Consider the following 16330-nt stretch of genomic DNA (forward strand, 5'->3'; position numbering starts at 1 on the left):
AGTATTTCTAAACAGAATTGCCTGACTTCAGGAAATATCTCCTTTTTACCAAGGCATTGTTTGGGTAGGTGTGGTGAACTGAGGTAGGAAAAACTATTATCTTGTAAAGGAGAATAATTACCTTCCTCTCAAAAGTTATTTTTGGTTATTTTATTTTAAAAAATATTTGAATATTTCAAATTAATTTCAAAATATTATTTTAAAAATCAGAACGCAAAATCCACCTATTTTATCTAATTCTGTTTGGTAGAGGAGAAGTGGAGACAACCCAATGACACAAGAAGGCAAAAATTACAAATGACAGTGTTTATGTCCTTCTCGGGTGAGGTTCTGTGAAAACAAATCAGCAACTATGTCAGGGTGACCAGCTGTGTCTTATTTAAAAAAAAAAAAAGAGAGAGAGAGAGAGAGAGAGAGGCTAGAACTGTTCCAGGATTGGCATAACCCAGCTGTTTCTATAGACATGCAGCCCTCCAGGGGGTTAGCAGACAAACTGGCATTTCAGTCTTGTTAAGGGCAATTCTGAGGTGGGAACTAAGCAGAAGGAGCTGGCCTCGGTCCCTGAGCCCAGAGAAGAGCTATAAGGTAGGGGAAAATTCTGCAGCCCGTGGGGATGTCTGGCTGGAAGGAAAGCCAATGACTCCTTTAGAGCATTTCATCAACTGGTCATATCCCCTCTCTTGCCTTTGAATTTTCTTTGGTTGAAGAAAGTGAACAGCAGCTCTAGACTTGTCCAAATACCTTGGGCTTCTTGGTCTGCTTTTAATTTGTTGGAATGTTGGCAGACACAGACTGGCTCACCCAAGAGGAATGCCTTCGGCTATGTCCAGTGGCCAAGTGCACTGGCCAGTTGCTTTAGGCTCACTGGGAGCTTGGTGATGACCCGAGTCAGCCAGGCCTGGCTCTGAATTTCTCAGCAGGATGGCTACAGGGCTGCCTCAGGAGGACTACTGAAGATTATTACTGAGCCAGAGCTAAACACAGCCAAGTGCCTGCATTTGGAAAAGGAGTCCTGAAAGTCATCTAGCCCACCTGTGCAAGTAACCATTCTGGTAGGAGGGGCCAGTGTGGGCTTGGAGCGTAGAGGGGGCTTTGAGCAGTACCTTGTGGACAAGGAATGGAGGAGACAGGCATTTCAGACAAAACCTTCCAGCCTGTGAAATGAGAATGGCTTCCGGGTGTGACTGGCACATAGGGTGGAAGAGGAGATGACCATGCAAAGGCAAGTAGGGAAAGACTTCTATGCCTCACATCAACCTGTGCTGTTCAGAAAGCGGCTAACATCCTTCAGAAAAATAACCCTCCAGCCAGAGACTGCGTCTTCCAGGGGGCCTGAGTTCTCTCACCCACTGGGGGCTCTTGGTACGTCCACTGTGAATTGAGGGCTCTAGGAAGTAATTAACTGAAAAAGTCATTTGCTGATAGGGTGAACATATAATTAACTACCCAAACACTTCAGAGTGACAAGAGCAGCTAGTAAGAATTGTGCTGGGCACAATCAGCCCAAGCCAGTCTTGGCCAAACCAGAATGTCTGGTCACCACTGTTTTCTGAGCCCTTCCTACATGCCTGGCACTGTCATAGGGTCTTAGCTCAGGTCATTTGTTTCCTCGGTGACTCTGGTTGAGTAGGTGTGATTATTTCCATTTGACAAAACCACGAGGAGTCCCAAAAGCAGAACTGGCTTCTTTTGGGGGTGGGGGCAGAGCTCAGTGGTAGAGCACATGCTTAGCATGCATGAGGTCCTGGGTTCAAACCCCAGTACCTCCATTAAAAAAAAAAAAATTTGGCATCGTTTTGTATTCCTTTTCCAACTACAGAATCTTCTCCTTCTGCCCTCATGTTTTAAAAACCTGTTGATGCTTAGGGCATTCAGCTACTCCCCGGTATATCTTTCCTAGTCACTGAAATCTAATTGCCTCCTGGTTCCTCTCCCAAATTAAAGGCTTGGGCACTTGAATTTGAGACTTCCTCTGCATCCCAGGTCCTGCTGTCCCTTTTGTTGGCTCAGAAGTCTAATTTGCATGCCCCATGCAATCTTTAAGGCTTCATCTTCCCCTGACCTCTTCCACCCTAGGGCACCCATCCTCACTGCTTGTCAATCACCAGCTGGCGTGACCACACCCTGGACCTTGACACAACTTCCTGTTCTCTCACTCCCTTGCTGCCATTCCACCTGTTCTTCTGTCATCCCAACTGCCAGTCCTTTAATGCCTTTGCTTTACCACACGCCCAGTCAGTGATGTGCTGGCAAATGTTTAATACACACCCGCAAATACATGCATAAGTTTATTATAAATTTACTGATATAAAGAATGGGTAGCACACAATCTACAAATAATAAAATATACAATAGCCTTTGTTGTGAACTCATTTTTGCCAGACTCTTTCATCTGTAGTCAACAGGTGGTGGTGATGGCAATTCAGCCAGGATTTGACAACTGGACTTGCATCCCAATCCACTCTTTTCTCAATATATGTGTTTTCTCAGTAAATGTAGCTAACTGGTAAACCGTTTCCCATTGTATTTATGCAAACTGGACTTATTAAACTGAAACTGTTCAGCTTCAGCACGAGCAGTGGTAGTCTCCCCCCACACCCCCATGAGATACAACCAGCACAGACACCTCAAGGGCAGGCAAGAGCCAAATGTGCTTCGGGAGGACATGATGAGCTTTGAGTATTTATTACTTTTTTTAATGTAATTTATTAAGCAATAAGTTTTTCTAGTTTAATTGTAAATAAAGGTGGCATTTGAAATCGGCTCACAAAATTCCTGCACACTTAAGCATCGTCCACTTGCAGACTGGATGGTTGGGCTGCAGCACACCACTGTGGGCCCCTCAATGTCAGCCTCTCCTCTTTCCCCATTTTATGGGTCAGCCTAAAAAGAGCACATGGAGCTGGCATCCTCCACGATCTCTGGGTGAACACGACTTGGGTGAGGTCAAGCAGTCTAAAAACGTCCCTCCATTTTCTTAATATGGGTCTACAGATGACTTCTGGGGAAACAAGTGTCTCAACTAGTTTGTACTAGGCACATAACAGTTTTACAACTTACTATTTACTAAGTACTTCTAGAGTTACCGAGGAGAGAGAGGTTATGGACTTGGGAGTCTGGGTCTGGTAAAATGTCTACACACTCCTCTGCATAACAGATACAGGCCTGCTACAGGAATGCAGAAGATCAGTGGAAATGAACCAAGCAGCTCTTCCACTTCCCCTGCAGGTCAGTGCTGACTGTCCAGAAGCCCCACTAAGGAAACAAGTCTCCAAGGCCTACCATTACCTACGCTGACACCAACTCCTCCGTACGGCCTTTTCCCCGACAGGAGGAGACATACGCAGACATTACCTCATCCTCTAATCCTCACATCAAACCTGCGAGGCACATAGCAGAAGGTATCCTCAACTTACCTTATCTGTGGGGAAATCACTGCCCAAGCGTCAGAGCAGCTTACTGCTGTGCAAACATTCCCGAGTGTCCCTGCCACCAGCACGGACTAAGCCGTGGGCATCTCTGGCTTGCTCAGGAACCATTTTGCAACCAAAGTGCAAAGTGGACAGCTCTCTATCCCAGTTCATCAGAGAAAAAGATCTGGTTTAAAATGGCTCACTGTAAGTCCTATTCTAAACAGCTGACTCACCTAAGAGCATCTCACAGGAGCAGCAATTTTAATAATGTTGCAACCCCAAGTGGGTTTGCAGAAACCCCAGCAAGTGGGCTACCATCCTAGGCAACTGTGAAGTTTCAGGGGAATTCTGAACGCTGCTTGTGGGGGATCAGAGCTCACGGAAGGGACAAGATGTAAAGAATGAATAACAAGTCCTCGCGGAGTTGCCCTCTTTCTTCCTGAAGGATGTAAATCCCCGCTTTGCACCAGGGGTTTCCAGGGCAAACAAGACTCACTTTTCAGAGAGATGAACGTGATCAACTACTAATGTCATGGAGTTCCATTTAGCCTTTGCATTCCCGAGCCACAGGGGGAGACAGTGTCCTGCTGCCAGTCAAGCAGAGAAAAGCTGGCCTAAAAGAGTTGGCCTCAATTTCCTTTTCTTCTTCTAACAGGTGAACACAGAGCCTCGCCCTCTCACAGAAAGCCTCCTCTTCCAGCCACCTGCAATATGAAATGTTCTCTTGATCTACTAGATGGCCACGCCACTCTGTAGCTTCCTCCAAAGGACCCAAAGACCTTCACCTTCAGCTCACACCTCAGCTGTCTCCACCTCACGTCCAGATTACCCACCACCACCCACAACGGCCTGGCCTGCCTTCCCCTTCCACAGAAACTTCACTCATTTTCCAGTTACTTAAACTGGAAAACATCCTAGAGACCAATGTATCTAAGTGATCACCAGGGTCATTTTCTACACCAAAATAATGAACAACAGTAAATGAGAATAAGGACACCTACCATGAACACACCCTCACCTTCAAGGTCACGGCCCAGCCCAGCTGCAGGCTCATGACCCGTAAGAAGAACCAAGTGATGATACAAGGTTCAACATCTGTGTGAGAGTGACTACTCCAGAGACGGCCACTTAGGGCAATTCGTCACTTGAAACAGCCTTCCACCTACCTAACCATACCAACTGGTGTAAGTTTAACCAGCACCATGACTGTGACAGGTCAGCTCCAAAATGGAGAAACAATAGCTGAGGCAAAGTCCTTCAGTGTGGCAGGTCCACTGGTCAAGAAACAATCCTCGCTACACATCCTGATTCTACCGTCAGCCTCTGGTCATAGCAGGGGTCTAGATACCGTCTAAGGAAGGAAGTCTCTCCCTCTCTATTAAACACTGAGTTCCATACAATCCGTCAGGGAAACCTTCCCGCTGTGTTGCTTCCTCTCTCAAGTGATGTTAAAACTTAGGAACCGGTCTTAACAAATGACATTAGATACATGATTTTACATACACACACACATGGTTTTGAAAGGAGCCTGCTGGTTTGAGTCCTGGTGATACAATCAAGGTGTTTTTCTGCATCTGGACTAGATCGGTAATTTTCAAAGTGATCTGTACACAAACCCAGGGCCTGGAGGTAGATGCTTTTACCTGTTCTACACTCTGGGCTTCTGACTATCATGTTTTTTAAAGGAAGGGTTCGCCTGCTGGAAGAAAGGAAGGGGAAAAAAAAATCTGAAAGCTGAACTGATCTTCCAGTTTCTATTTAGATAAATATTAGAATAACCTATTTCCTTGTTGCCACCTCAATGTGTATGGACATTCACTTGCCTGTAAGAGTTAGAAGAAAGGAGGACGAGACTTGATCTTGTTTTAAAATGCATTTTGGCCATTATTAATCTAATTCTAGCTCATTCCTCAGGCATGTTCTTAAAAAAAGCAAACACAGAAACCTCTAGTCGGCAGGCATTTAAGGAAGACACAATGCTCCCCTTTCCCGTAGCCGTCCGTGGCAAGTTGCTGCTCCCTCCACACCACCTGGTCCCTGCTCAGGGACCTCCTATCCGACACCCCTCTGGCCTGCCCTTCAGGTGTTTTTACCTTCAGCTTGACCTCCTTCAACACGAGATTCGTATGACTAGTGATCACTGAACCAGATGTAGTGTCAGACATTCCAAAGATGAAATGCTCCAGGGTTGTTTGTTATCAGGGAGTCTACTTCAGCTCTCCCGCTCTCAGAGACTACAGTTTGGTCCCAGAGGGACTGTTTCCACTGCCCCCACCAAGAAATGCCAGATGTGAACACATCATAGCACTGTGGCTGATGAGGTTTTAACTCCTGTGATAGCCAAACACTGGGGGGGGAAGAAACCCTAATAAACAGCTTACTCTGTACAATGAGAAAAGAATGACACCAAACCATTTAAACATAATTTATGTACATTTATGGCTTTATACAATAATAGCAAAGATTGTTCTCGTGTCTTTAAGTATATCAGCATCGTCAGGCACTTCTCAGAGAGTACTGGAACGGGAACATCAAATCTGCACTGTTACTCAACTCAAGGAGCCAAGTGTGGGAGGGCGGGACTGTGTCCTGGCAGGACTGACGTGGCCGCACCTGGCCATGTGGCCGGGCTGTGCACCCCCTGCAGGGAGGAGGCCAAGAGTAATGCTAGGCTGTTTTGTTTGCATAAACCACACCGCATCTTCTACTGAATGATTACTCCCAAACTAAAACCACAAGAAAAACTTCCCATTTAAAAGTCAGTTATAAATTAAGAACTCTTAGGAGCCGAATATAAGAATTTCCAGTTGGGGATTGGGGATCGAGGGGGAAGGGGAGGTTGGTAACATATATCCAGCAGCGGAACAAGTCCAAATTACACACTTTTAAATGTCTTTCTCCTCTTCTTGGGATATTCTACTGATATACTGCTCGCTGGGATATAATATTTGCTAATTAATTTAGACTTTGTCAGTTTGTCAAAGCAGAACATTCCAAGTAATGCATCTATTACCTAAATATATTCCATACGTCTATATTACGGAAACAATACTTTATATTTAAAATATCTGAATAGCTCTATAATACAATATGCTTTTAATAACAGTACAAACCAGAGGAAATAAATCAAACAAGGCTGCATAGGTGATATCATTTGCACATTTCACAAAGCAATCATGTACAGTAACTGATATACTCATTACTCCAGAAAATCAGTATTCGTACAGAAAAAGAATTACCAGAGGTCACATAATGTTTGTTTTCAAAATAGACAAGGTGCCTTTCACTGGACTTCACTGTACCCCAGAGAGCTACCCAGCATTCCTGTTAGAATTGCAACACAAAGAAAAATTTGAAGGGAAAAAGCAAAAGATATTTACACAGACTCAAGAGAAAGCAACATCTCTTTAAAAGTCACCCTATGAAGTAGTAAGATTTTTAACAGTGATTTTTAGCTAGAGTTGCCTCTTCAATAAACGACAGGGTCGGGGAGGCTCATGTGTGGTGGCCGGGGCGGAGGGGAGTGGTGGGACATGGTCACAACAGAGAACACGAGCACTCTGGCCCCAGAAAGTTCGAGCACGAGTGCAGGAGGAGGCACTGCTCAGGGGAACGAGGGTTTCTAAAACCAGGTGTATTTTGGAGTGGCCAACAATGAAGATGGTTAGAGAGGTGGTTGTTTAATGAATTTTCAAAAGAGCAGAAGTCACAATGGAGGCTTACAACAGAGCTCACCTCCTGTAGGAAACCCATCAAGAACACTTGTGTCCTTGTTAAACATGCAGGAAAAGCCAGGCCAACAGAGATGCAATTCACGGGCAAGACAAAGCAAGTGTGATGTGGGCTAAGTACACAGAAATCAGAGCCTTCTCAAGGAGGGAGGAGGAACATTTTTGTGCACCTGTTCCTTTTACTGTGCTGACTCTGGGCATTCCACATGACTTGAAAACACTGATGGATTCAGTGGGACACAAGGTCAATTAACTTGGTCTGTCAGTTACAGGTAACTGGAAAGTATCACATAATGAGCAGAATCATACTTTAGGTTGCTAAAGGCTAGAGAAAAGTCTCCAATTCTTAATGCAAAAGCTTTGAAAATAAATTCAAATATACAACTCACGGTTGTTTTGTTGGTTTTCAATTTCATTGCCCCAGTTTTTAAGCAGGTTCTACTCCATTTGGTAGCCATCTGTACTCATGAACACAAAGCAATCTACAAATACTCAAGTCCCATTTTAAAATTTCCCCCCCTTCAATTTAACTTTCCACAGAGTGCCAAGTAATCTGCAGGACAGAAGGCAAAGAGGGATAAGTGTGAGTGTGGACATAATTCCTCAAGGCAGAGATACAAAACCAACCTCCACCAAGACAGTAAGAGCACAGAATAACGAGGGAAAACTTCTGCTGAAGCTCAACTCAAAAAGGTTAAGTCGATCAAAATGCCCAGCTTGAGAAAGCAGCACTGATTAGATGCAGATCTCCCCTCCTGACCTATGAATGTTACGAGGCCCCCCAGGAGTATTTGATACAGTGAGCATACAGGCATCGACCAGCAGATTCAATGCTATGTGGTATGCTCAGTTCACAGGACAGCAGAAGCAGATGGGATTTCTTTAAAATACATACATAAAAACACATCAAGTTCTAAACGTGAACCGCAAAATGTCTGTAACTATACATGATTCTCCTGCCAAGACAGGGCCAGAAACGTTGAGTATGCAAGTACTAATTACAAAGATTTTAAGATTAGTCGGAAACATCACCATGTAGCATCCCAAAGTGTACAAACCAGTTAAGCACGTATAAAATTAGTACTAATCCAGTTAGAAATACAAAATGAAAATTACGGATGCTGCCTCAAATAGCTGGGATTCCACAAATTTACAAGCAGACTATGTAACAAAGTAGACTCTAGTTTTAAGAAAACATTACAGTTCAGTATCTATTCCAAAAATGATCTCAAGTCCCAAAGATAACATCAAAAATCATTTATCTGGAAATTAGAACCATTTAAGTCTTTGTACAAATTTGCAAATAACAAAATAAACAAAAAAAAATAGAAAAGACCTGTACAAGGCTGGCGTTAATCTTTTCCCCCAAAAGAGTTTTTTAAGTCCATTATTTCAGCAGATTGCTAACAGGCCACTGGTTCCCAGGTGAATTCTGTGGCAATGTGAACAGGCCCAGAGCTGTCCATGGAGGTGCAGAATGGAGAGCCTAGTTCTTCGTGATTCGTCAGTTCAGCAGAGCACAGGCAGTACAAACGAGAGTTTAACTTGTCAAGGACATGAGACCATCACAGTATTACAAAAAGAGTATAAACTTTCCTTGGACCAAATGGATATTTAAAAAAAACAAAAACGCACACAAATACAATTCTGTAGCTACAGCTTATATACAAAACTTGAAAGCACACCAGGATCCGAAAGTCTTTTCTGCAGTTACATGGTGTAGTGAGTTTGGCACTTCATTGTAATGAAATTTCCAATGGCACAGTCCTTATCTACAGCAGCACATAACCTGCAAACATCGGGCAAACATCCTGTACAGGAAAAGTGTCTTTGCTGCCAAGTCTGACGAAAGGAAAAAAGAAACGTGCTTTTTTTTTTTTAAATCAAGAAAACGAAAAGGTAGGGTGAAGGACATCTTTGGACTGCTTCTCTCAGTTCCTGCTGTCAGACAATCTGAAGTACTTTTAAGTGTAGCCTAGGAAAAATACACACACACACACACAATGAAAACATAGCCAAAGTAAAATCAATTCAACTTAACATATTAGAGTGACAGACACACTTGGGGGAGGGGGCAGCTTTCTCAAACAGCTCCAAAATCATTCAATGGGGGGAAATTCCACTTAAAAAAACCCTTCAGCATTTTTTGAGTGTTATCAAATGTATTCATTTATTTGAGTTACTAAAAAGATGCAACCATCTAACTGTCAAAGGAAAACTCTTTAAAGCAGTTAGAGGAAGCTTCCTTATGTTTAAGCTCAAAAGGAAAATTTATAAGCTGCAAAAAGGGCAGAGAAGGAATGATAAAAGCTGCCTTCCTGCAAGGGACGGCCAGCTGACAGCAAAAACGTCCCAACCACGGAAGACACAAGGCAAGTTACTGGGTTCCTCTCTTGTAAGTCCTGTTTTCAGAAGGCCTTCTGATATCAGGGTACTCTTACCTGCTCACTCACTCTTAGCCTGACACCCAGCTATGTGTTGTCGTCTTGACACTGTGGGGGAAGCTTTGGTTGGGCAACACATTGTCAAAGTTAAAATCCAACGTGTCTCCATCCATGAGGTCGTTTCGAATGATGGACTCCATGTCACAGTCCAAGCGCTCGATGAACATGCCGTCCAAGTCACTCGGGAGCTTCTCCTGGTGGAGAATGCCCATCCTGCCATAGCCATTGCAGCTGCTCACGGTGGAGTAGCCCCCCAGGGTATTCATCTGCATGGGGTGGGGCAGAGGCACTTGTAAAGCTGTCTTCACCTGGGCCAAACGGTTCACACCCGAGGTGTGGGGCATGGTGTTTACCGCATGGGGCAAGGCACGCCCGTTAACTGCAGACGTGGACTGAGCATGTCCAGGGTGGGTGTGGGAGCTGGGAGTCATCATTTTGTTATGAGATGCCTGGCTGCCATAGGCTGGCATGACCGAATTAGGGCCCATCAACACATTCTGGCCAAGGACCCGGCTATTGGGTTGAGCCACCCCAGGATCAACTGGTGTCATAATGTCATTATGGGGAGGAGAGTCAGAAGTAAGTAACTCCTTCAAGAGTCCCGGTGCGCAGTTATACTGATTCATACCGCCATAACTCGATTTGTTGTCCTGAAGCGTTTGCATAGGCATCTGGGGCAAGGGGCTCATGCTGGATTGGCCGTACGTGTATTTTTGGTAGTTTGGGCTGGGTGAATTCAGACTGGTGTTGGGCGGCGCAAATGAGTAGCATGGTGTCTGCTGCATCATGGTGCCCGGTGAAGACTGGGTTGAAACAGTTAATGATGTTGGTGATGAGAGAAGGTTGAGATTATCCAAAAGGTTTTCCATGTTCTCAGGATTGCTTATCTCAGACAGACTGGGCAGAGTAGAAGCCATCTTTGCTGCAGATGGTGGGTATACCAGAGAATGCACATCCCCATCTCCAAGATCATCCTGTTCGGTCATAATAGGAGAAAGTCTCCCACTAATGGTACTAGCATTCGAGCTAGTTCGAGGTCGAAATGTACTCCAGTTATCAAAGTCATCATTGCTGTGAGAGCCAGGGCTTGCAGGCCACTTAGAAAACTGAGATCCCGGGCTATCCCCAGCACCCTCCTGGCCAGACTGCAGGGATGCTTTTTTCTTGGCAGCTCGGCCTCGGCTCTTAGCAAATTTACTGTTATTGTCCATGGATGCGGCTCTTCTTCTGGGGGATTTCCCACTCTTGCCTCCCTCAGGATTGAGCATCCACCAAGAACTTTTTCCAGTTCCTTCATTCTGCACACGAATGAACTTGCTGTGTAGGGACAGATTATGACGAATTGAATTCTGCAAAGCAAAACATCATGTTAGAAATACAATACTTCTCCGATTGGAAAACCCACTAGTCAATACAAATATGTATTACATGGAAGACATGTCAAGTTTTAAAAGAGTTTATGGTATAGAATTCAACCCATACAGTCACTACAAGAGAGCTGAAACCAGGAAGGGAAAAATAGTATGTTATCTTAAAAACAGTATCTGTATCTTAATTTAACGAGGGGACAACATAAAGTATTATTATAAACACGTTCTTTTATATATAGCTCTGTTTTTCAGAGAATTGATAGGAACTGGTTTTAAAACCACTTAGAGTTGCTATGTAAAGTGCTATCAAAACCCCATCCCATTCTATCACCCCAAAATTACTGCCAGTTCTCGCCAGATTACACATTTGTCATTAACACAAAGTGAGAAGTCTTATAATACGGGGCCCACATGATCATGGAAAGAAAGAAAGGAAGCAGTATATATTCTTAGTCAAGAATTAAAAGCCTGAAAACTACTAAGATCTAGATTCATTTATATCCTTAAAGTCCATTAGGCAAATACAAGTGAGTATAAGGAAAACAGGGTTTTGTTTTGTTTTGTTTTGTTTTAATTTTAGAAAGTTGAACTGCCAAAAAAAAAAAAAGAAAGAAAGAAAAAAAAAATTTAAATTCAAGTGGTGTTTACCACCCTGTCTTCCCAACAATAACCAGTAGTGTGCACCAACTAACTCGACCTTGTCAGAGGTTATACTCTGACCAAAAAGACAGCCTAGGAGGGAAAGAGTGATGGAGAGGACGGGCAGCTTCAATCCACTAAGTATGGCTCCGTGACTAAATCACACCATGTATGCCCCTAGGACCACTGGTAAAGAAAATCAACTTTTTTAAAGCACTTAGGTGGCTCTGCTACTCCCTGACTCAATGGCTACAAACCTTGGGAAACTGCTTGGCCCCCATGTGCCTTATAGACCCTTGTGAGGCTATTCTACAGGTTAAATGTCATGAGTACGTAAAATGCTTAGCAGTGTCTGGAACATAGTAAGCAGTCACCAAGGAGAAGGTATTAGATCCCAACTTGAGGGGCACAAGGTATCACCCACTCTGAACCCCATTCCCCTCCTCCTATCCACTGGGGTGTGGGTAGGAGCTTACAGGTATTATAAACACAAACTCACAACTCCAAACACACTGTGAGGGGTACAGAGACAATCTGAAGGTCTAGTAGAAACTGTGGAGCCAGGTTGGAAACGAGGCAGCCAGAATTTGATTCCCCTACTGGACACAGGGCAACTGATAGCATCTGGAGTCTCAGGGACATGTAGACAAGGAAAGGGAGGCTCCTGAGGAGGGAGCTTCTCTGATACCTTTTTTCCCTCAACACCGGATAGGGTACACTACAGACTATCTGCTTGTTTCCTGATGCAAGTCCAGGAGTGGGCTCTGGGTGTCCTAGACCCCTGAACAGGGCTGTGCATGGGCCCCCAGACTTCCCTAGCTTCCCCTGCCAAATGGATGCAAAGCTCAACTGACCAAGTCCCCAGGACCCCTCTGGCCCCCCTCTCCCTGACCACGAAAAGGCTCTGGCTGGATTTGTGGTCACCCAGGGATGCAGCCACAACGCCCACATCCTCATGCCATTGCCGTGGGACGCAGATGTTTGAGTGCCAATCATTGCACCAGAACAAAGCCTTTTGTACAACAGGCCAGGCCGAGGCTCAACACAAACCATGAGCTCACAATTTTTCTCATTAAAAGCAGGTAGAAAACAAAGGGAAAAAGAAGAATCTCACGTTCTAAAAGGAGATGCAAAAGTCAGAGTGAGGCTGGACAGGCAAGGCTGAGAAATCCACATTTCAACATGCCCTCTGACCCTCTGTACCACATTCCACCCAAGTACTGCAACACAGCAGCTGGGACAAGCCCTTCCGCCAGGGCCCAGGTGAGGGTGGGTCAGCCACGTCCCTGGACAGGGGCTTCCAGGCTGGATGCTGGCAGGCATGTAAGTGGATGGCAATGAGGATTTGCTGCTGCTGCCAAGACTCCTCTTCCTACCTACAGATCTATCCCCAACTCAAGACCAGCACTGAGGGCTTTAGGTACATACAAGACTCCCTAAAACTCTAAAAGAGGCCAAGCACTGCATTTCCCTAATGTCTTATTTCATTCCCCCAAGATTTGCCAAACCCCACGGGAAGGTTTTACACACATGTGCGCATGCATACACACACACACACACACACACACACACACACACACACACACTGTGCGCTCCCAAAGCCACAGCCTCATCTGCTGGGCCCACCAACACCAGCAAACCAAGTTCTATTATCCTCCTTAAAGAAGCAGGCCTGCCCTGCTCTGGGTGAGACTTGGAATGGAGCCTGTGACAAGCTCTACATGCTGAAAAGTCTAGGCATCTGCACAATATTCCATCATGACTATCTTGCTCTCTGAACACAGAGACACAGATAAGCTATGATGAAATCTCTAGAGGAAAGCAAGTTTGACTCCTGTCCTTGTCACAATAAGTTAATAATAAAGGGGGAAGATCTTCCTAGATAGTGGCTTCCTGACTGCGTTGCCTGGGGAGGGGGTGGTGCAGCTCTACTATACACATAATTAGATCAGATCATCTGTAACTGCAACGGGGGGACATTTCTAACAAGACTGTAGAATTTGTAATGATGAAGGTGGGATATACACTAACTTACTACTTGGACTTACCCTCCCCCAATGCCAAAAAAGCCACAGCAATCCCTTACTTATCAAAACATGCTACATATTTTCCTAAGAGGACATTTCAGGTCGCTCTTTGAGCAACAGAGCTGTCTCCTAACTTTGCCAACAATTTAAAAACTTTCTTTCCGAACAGGAAAAGGTTTGCTGTGCAGGGCTTGTTACATAAATTCCTGTTTTTCACACAGCCAGCAGGACATTAAAGAGGCTATGATTGCAATGGGGGAACCAGAGTGGCAGGAGTGGCAGTGCTGAAGAGGTAATGCTGGTGAAAACATGTGTCGCTATTAACGATGTTATCATGTCTGCCGATCTCTGCTGGACACGGCGGACTCAGCCTGGTCTCATCGGGGAACCATGCAGCAGAGCCACACGCGACCGTCAGAGCTGTGCAGTCCTAGAACACGAACAAGTATCATGTGAGGAGAGAGGCAGAGTGTGAGCACAGAAGACTCATGCACTGCAAACCACTTACCTAAATCCAGAATTTCTGCATGAGACCATTAGAGAAAAGGACAAATCAGCAACTTTCCTCTCCACTAGCTGCACTGAGCTTCTCTGCAGCCCAGGCTTTCTGCTAGTGCTGAGCTGGCTTTCCTCTGCATATGCCCCCTCTGCCACCTGCCCCTGACTCAGTTGCCATTTGCCCATGTGCGTGCCTGGCCACACTGAGCGGGGCAGGGTGTTCTTGGGAAGCCTGACCCAGTGGAAGTCCATGGATCTCGTGGGGGAAGGGGTGCCCAGCACAGTGTGTCCTGGCTTGTTCGACTTGCTCTGCTGGCTGTTTCTAAAGCTCAGGTGTTCCATTTTATGCACTCTACAGACTGGATTCTTAAAGGGCAAGGGGATAGAGTGTGTTTTTATTTACTAATCTCAAGGCCCCTAACAGATGTTCCACACAAAAGACATATTCAATGAACATTTGTTGACTGACATCCCAAAAACATTACAGGGAAGGTGTAATGCCTTCCACATATTTTCTCCATCCATTCGTGTACCAATTCATACCAAATAACTTTTATCGGGATTGATTTACGCTGGGTGCAGTGAAGGATGTCAGAAGGAATTAGTCACAGAGTCTGCCTTCCAGGTGTTTCATAATCTATCTAGAGAAGTAACAAGTCCACCTAAACAGTCACTTAGTACAAAAAACGATGTACAAAGGACTGTCCTGGAGCCTTGACTTTCTCCTGCCAAAAACTGCCACCCCACCCCTATAACTTCCATCTCAGCCAAAATGTCCCTTTCCTTCTGGAAGCGTATCTTGAGAATCCCATTCCCATCCTGAAGCAAGCCTAAGACCCGGTTTACTCACCACAATTCTGATTCTACTATGTCTGGCTCCCCACTATACTGTCAGCAGCATGAGCTCGGGGACCTGGTCTGTCCCCTTGGACACTGTACCCTCACAGCTCCATCATCAAGTAGATACTCAAGTATCTGCTGAACGGATTAATAGGTCCTACATTTTTACAGGGTTGTTGTAAAGATTAAATGAGATAACAGATGTGCTTACCTCAATCAATATCAGCTAATGCTGTTATTGGGATAATGGCATCTATAAAATAACAGTCTGTGCTTTAGAGATTTATCCATATTATAAACATTAGTCTCATTTCTTTATAATCATATCTTGTACTGTTCTCACTAACATGAGGCTTTTACATGTTAGTTACTGGACAAACAGACCAGTTTTGGGGTAAGAGTTAAGACATTTTTCCTCTGCACTAGACAGCATCTCAGATGCTATGGGCCAATGTTAAGGAAGGAATTCAGACACTAAAGGTGGTCTGTTAACATGCTTGCTGGTCATGTCCTCATAACTTCTCAAGGTTGCTGCCGAGCCTTGTGTGTGTGCAGGCAGCAGCAGCAGGTGTTAGAGCAGAGCTACTTCAACAGGCCAGTCTGGCATCTCCACAGGGGATGGTTATGACTGAGCTCCACTGGTCCCCCCGCCTTCCTGGCTAGAAGAAGCCAGGCTCCAAGGCTGGTCCCCAAAAGGCCCTGGGGACACAGAGTAGGAACCACCCCTCCCCAGAATGCTCCTAGCCTTGCTGCCTAAAGCAATAATCAGACAACAAAATCCAAGAAAGAAATCTTTACACCTTTCACTTCATTTACATTTTTATCTCATTTTTTTAAATGAGCAAATGCGTTATATAATGTATATAATATATTGTTATAGAGTAAGTGAATAAATGTAATCTCAAAAAGAGTCAGTGATTTTTTACAAAGACATTTAGAGACCACTAGTCTATTACAGTCAACTTCTAGTCTCCTAGAAGCCCCAACAAGAAAACCAAAGGAGCAGAACGAGCCCTACAGTCAAGTCTAGCAAATTCTTCGGTCCCCCAAGGCCTGGGTTGAAAAAAAATGATCTAGGGTCCAGCCCTCAGTTTGTTCCCGTCCTCCCCTGCCCTGGGCTCCTTCCTGACCACTTCTCTCTATTCCAGGCTTCCCTGGACCCTGGCCTCCTGAATCCAATCCTCTGGACTTGAGCTGCCACATGGCTCCATTCAGCCTACCCACTGGGGTGCATGGAGACCACCACCTCTCAGCCACAGCTCTCACCATCACTGCTGCACCCCACTTTCTTTCTGCAGGGAGTTCTAAGATGATGCTGCTCTTCGTGTTTAACCAAAAATAAAACCAACTGAAGCTGAATAACATCCT

General features: G+C 44.9%; 1 protein-coding gene across 2 annotated transcripts in view; it reads right to left on the reverse strand.

The window, feature by feature from the left end:
• Positions 1-383: 383 nt before the first annotated feature.
• Positions 384-16330, reverse strand: part of FOXO1 (forkhead box O1) — a 91168-nt gene continuing 75221 nt past the window's right edge. For both annotated transcript variants that reach the window (XM_010951461.3, XM_074378096.1), the window contains 2 exons: positions 9586-10937; positions 384-9119 (listed from right to left, as the gene is read on the reverse strand). In XM_010951461.3, the coding sequence (XP_010949763.2) occupies positions 9600-10937 (1338 nt within the window). In that variant the 3' untranslated portion in view covers positions 384-9119; positions 9586-9599. The remainder of the gene's footprint in view (positions 9120-9585; positions 10938-16330) is intronic.

The sequence above is a fragment of the Camelus bactrianus genome, chromosome 14 (genome assembly GCF_048773025.1).
Source record: "Camelus bactrianus isolate YW-2024 breed Bactrian camel chromosome 14, ASM4877302v1, whole genome shotgun sequence".
Classification (NCBI taxonomy): domain Eukaryota; kingdom Metazoa; phylum Chordata; class Mammalia; order Artiodactyla; family Camelidae; genus Camelus; species Camelus bactrianus.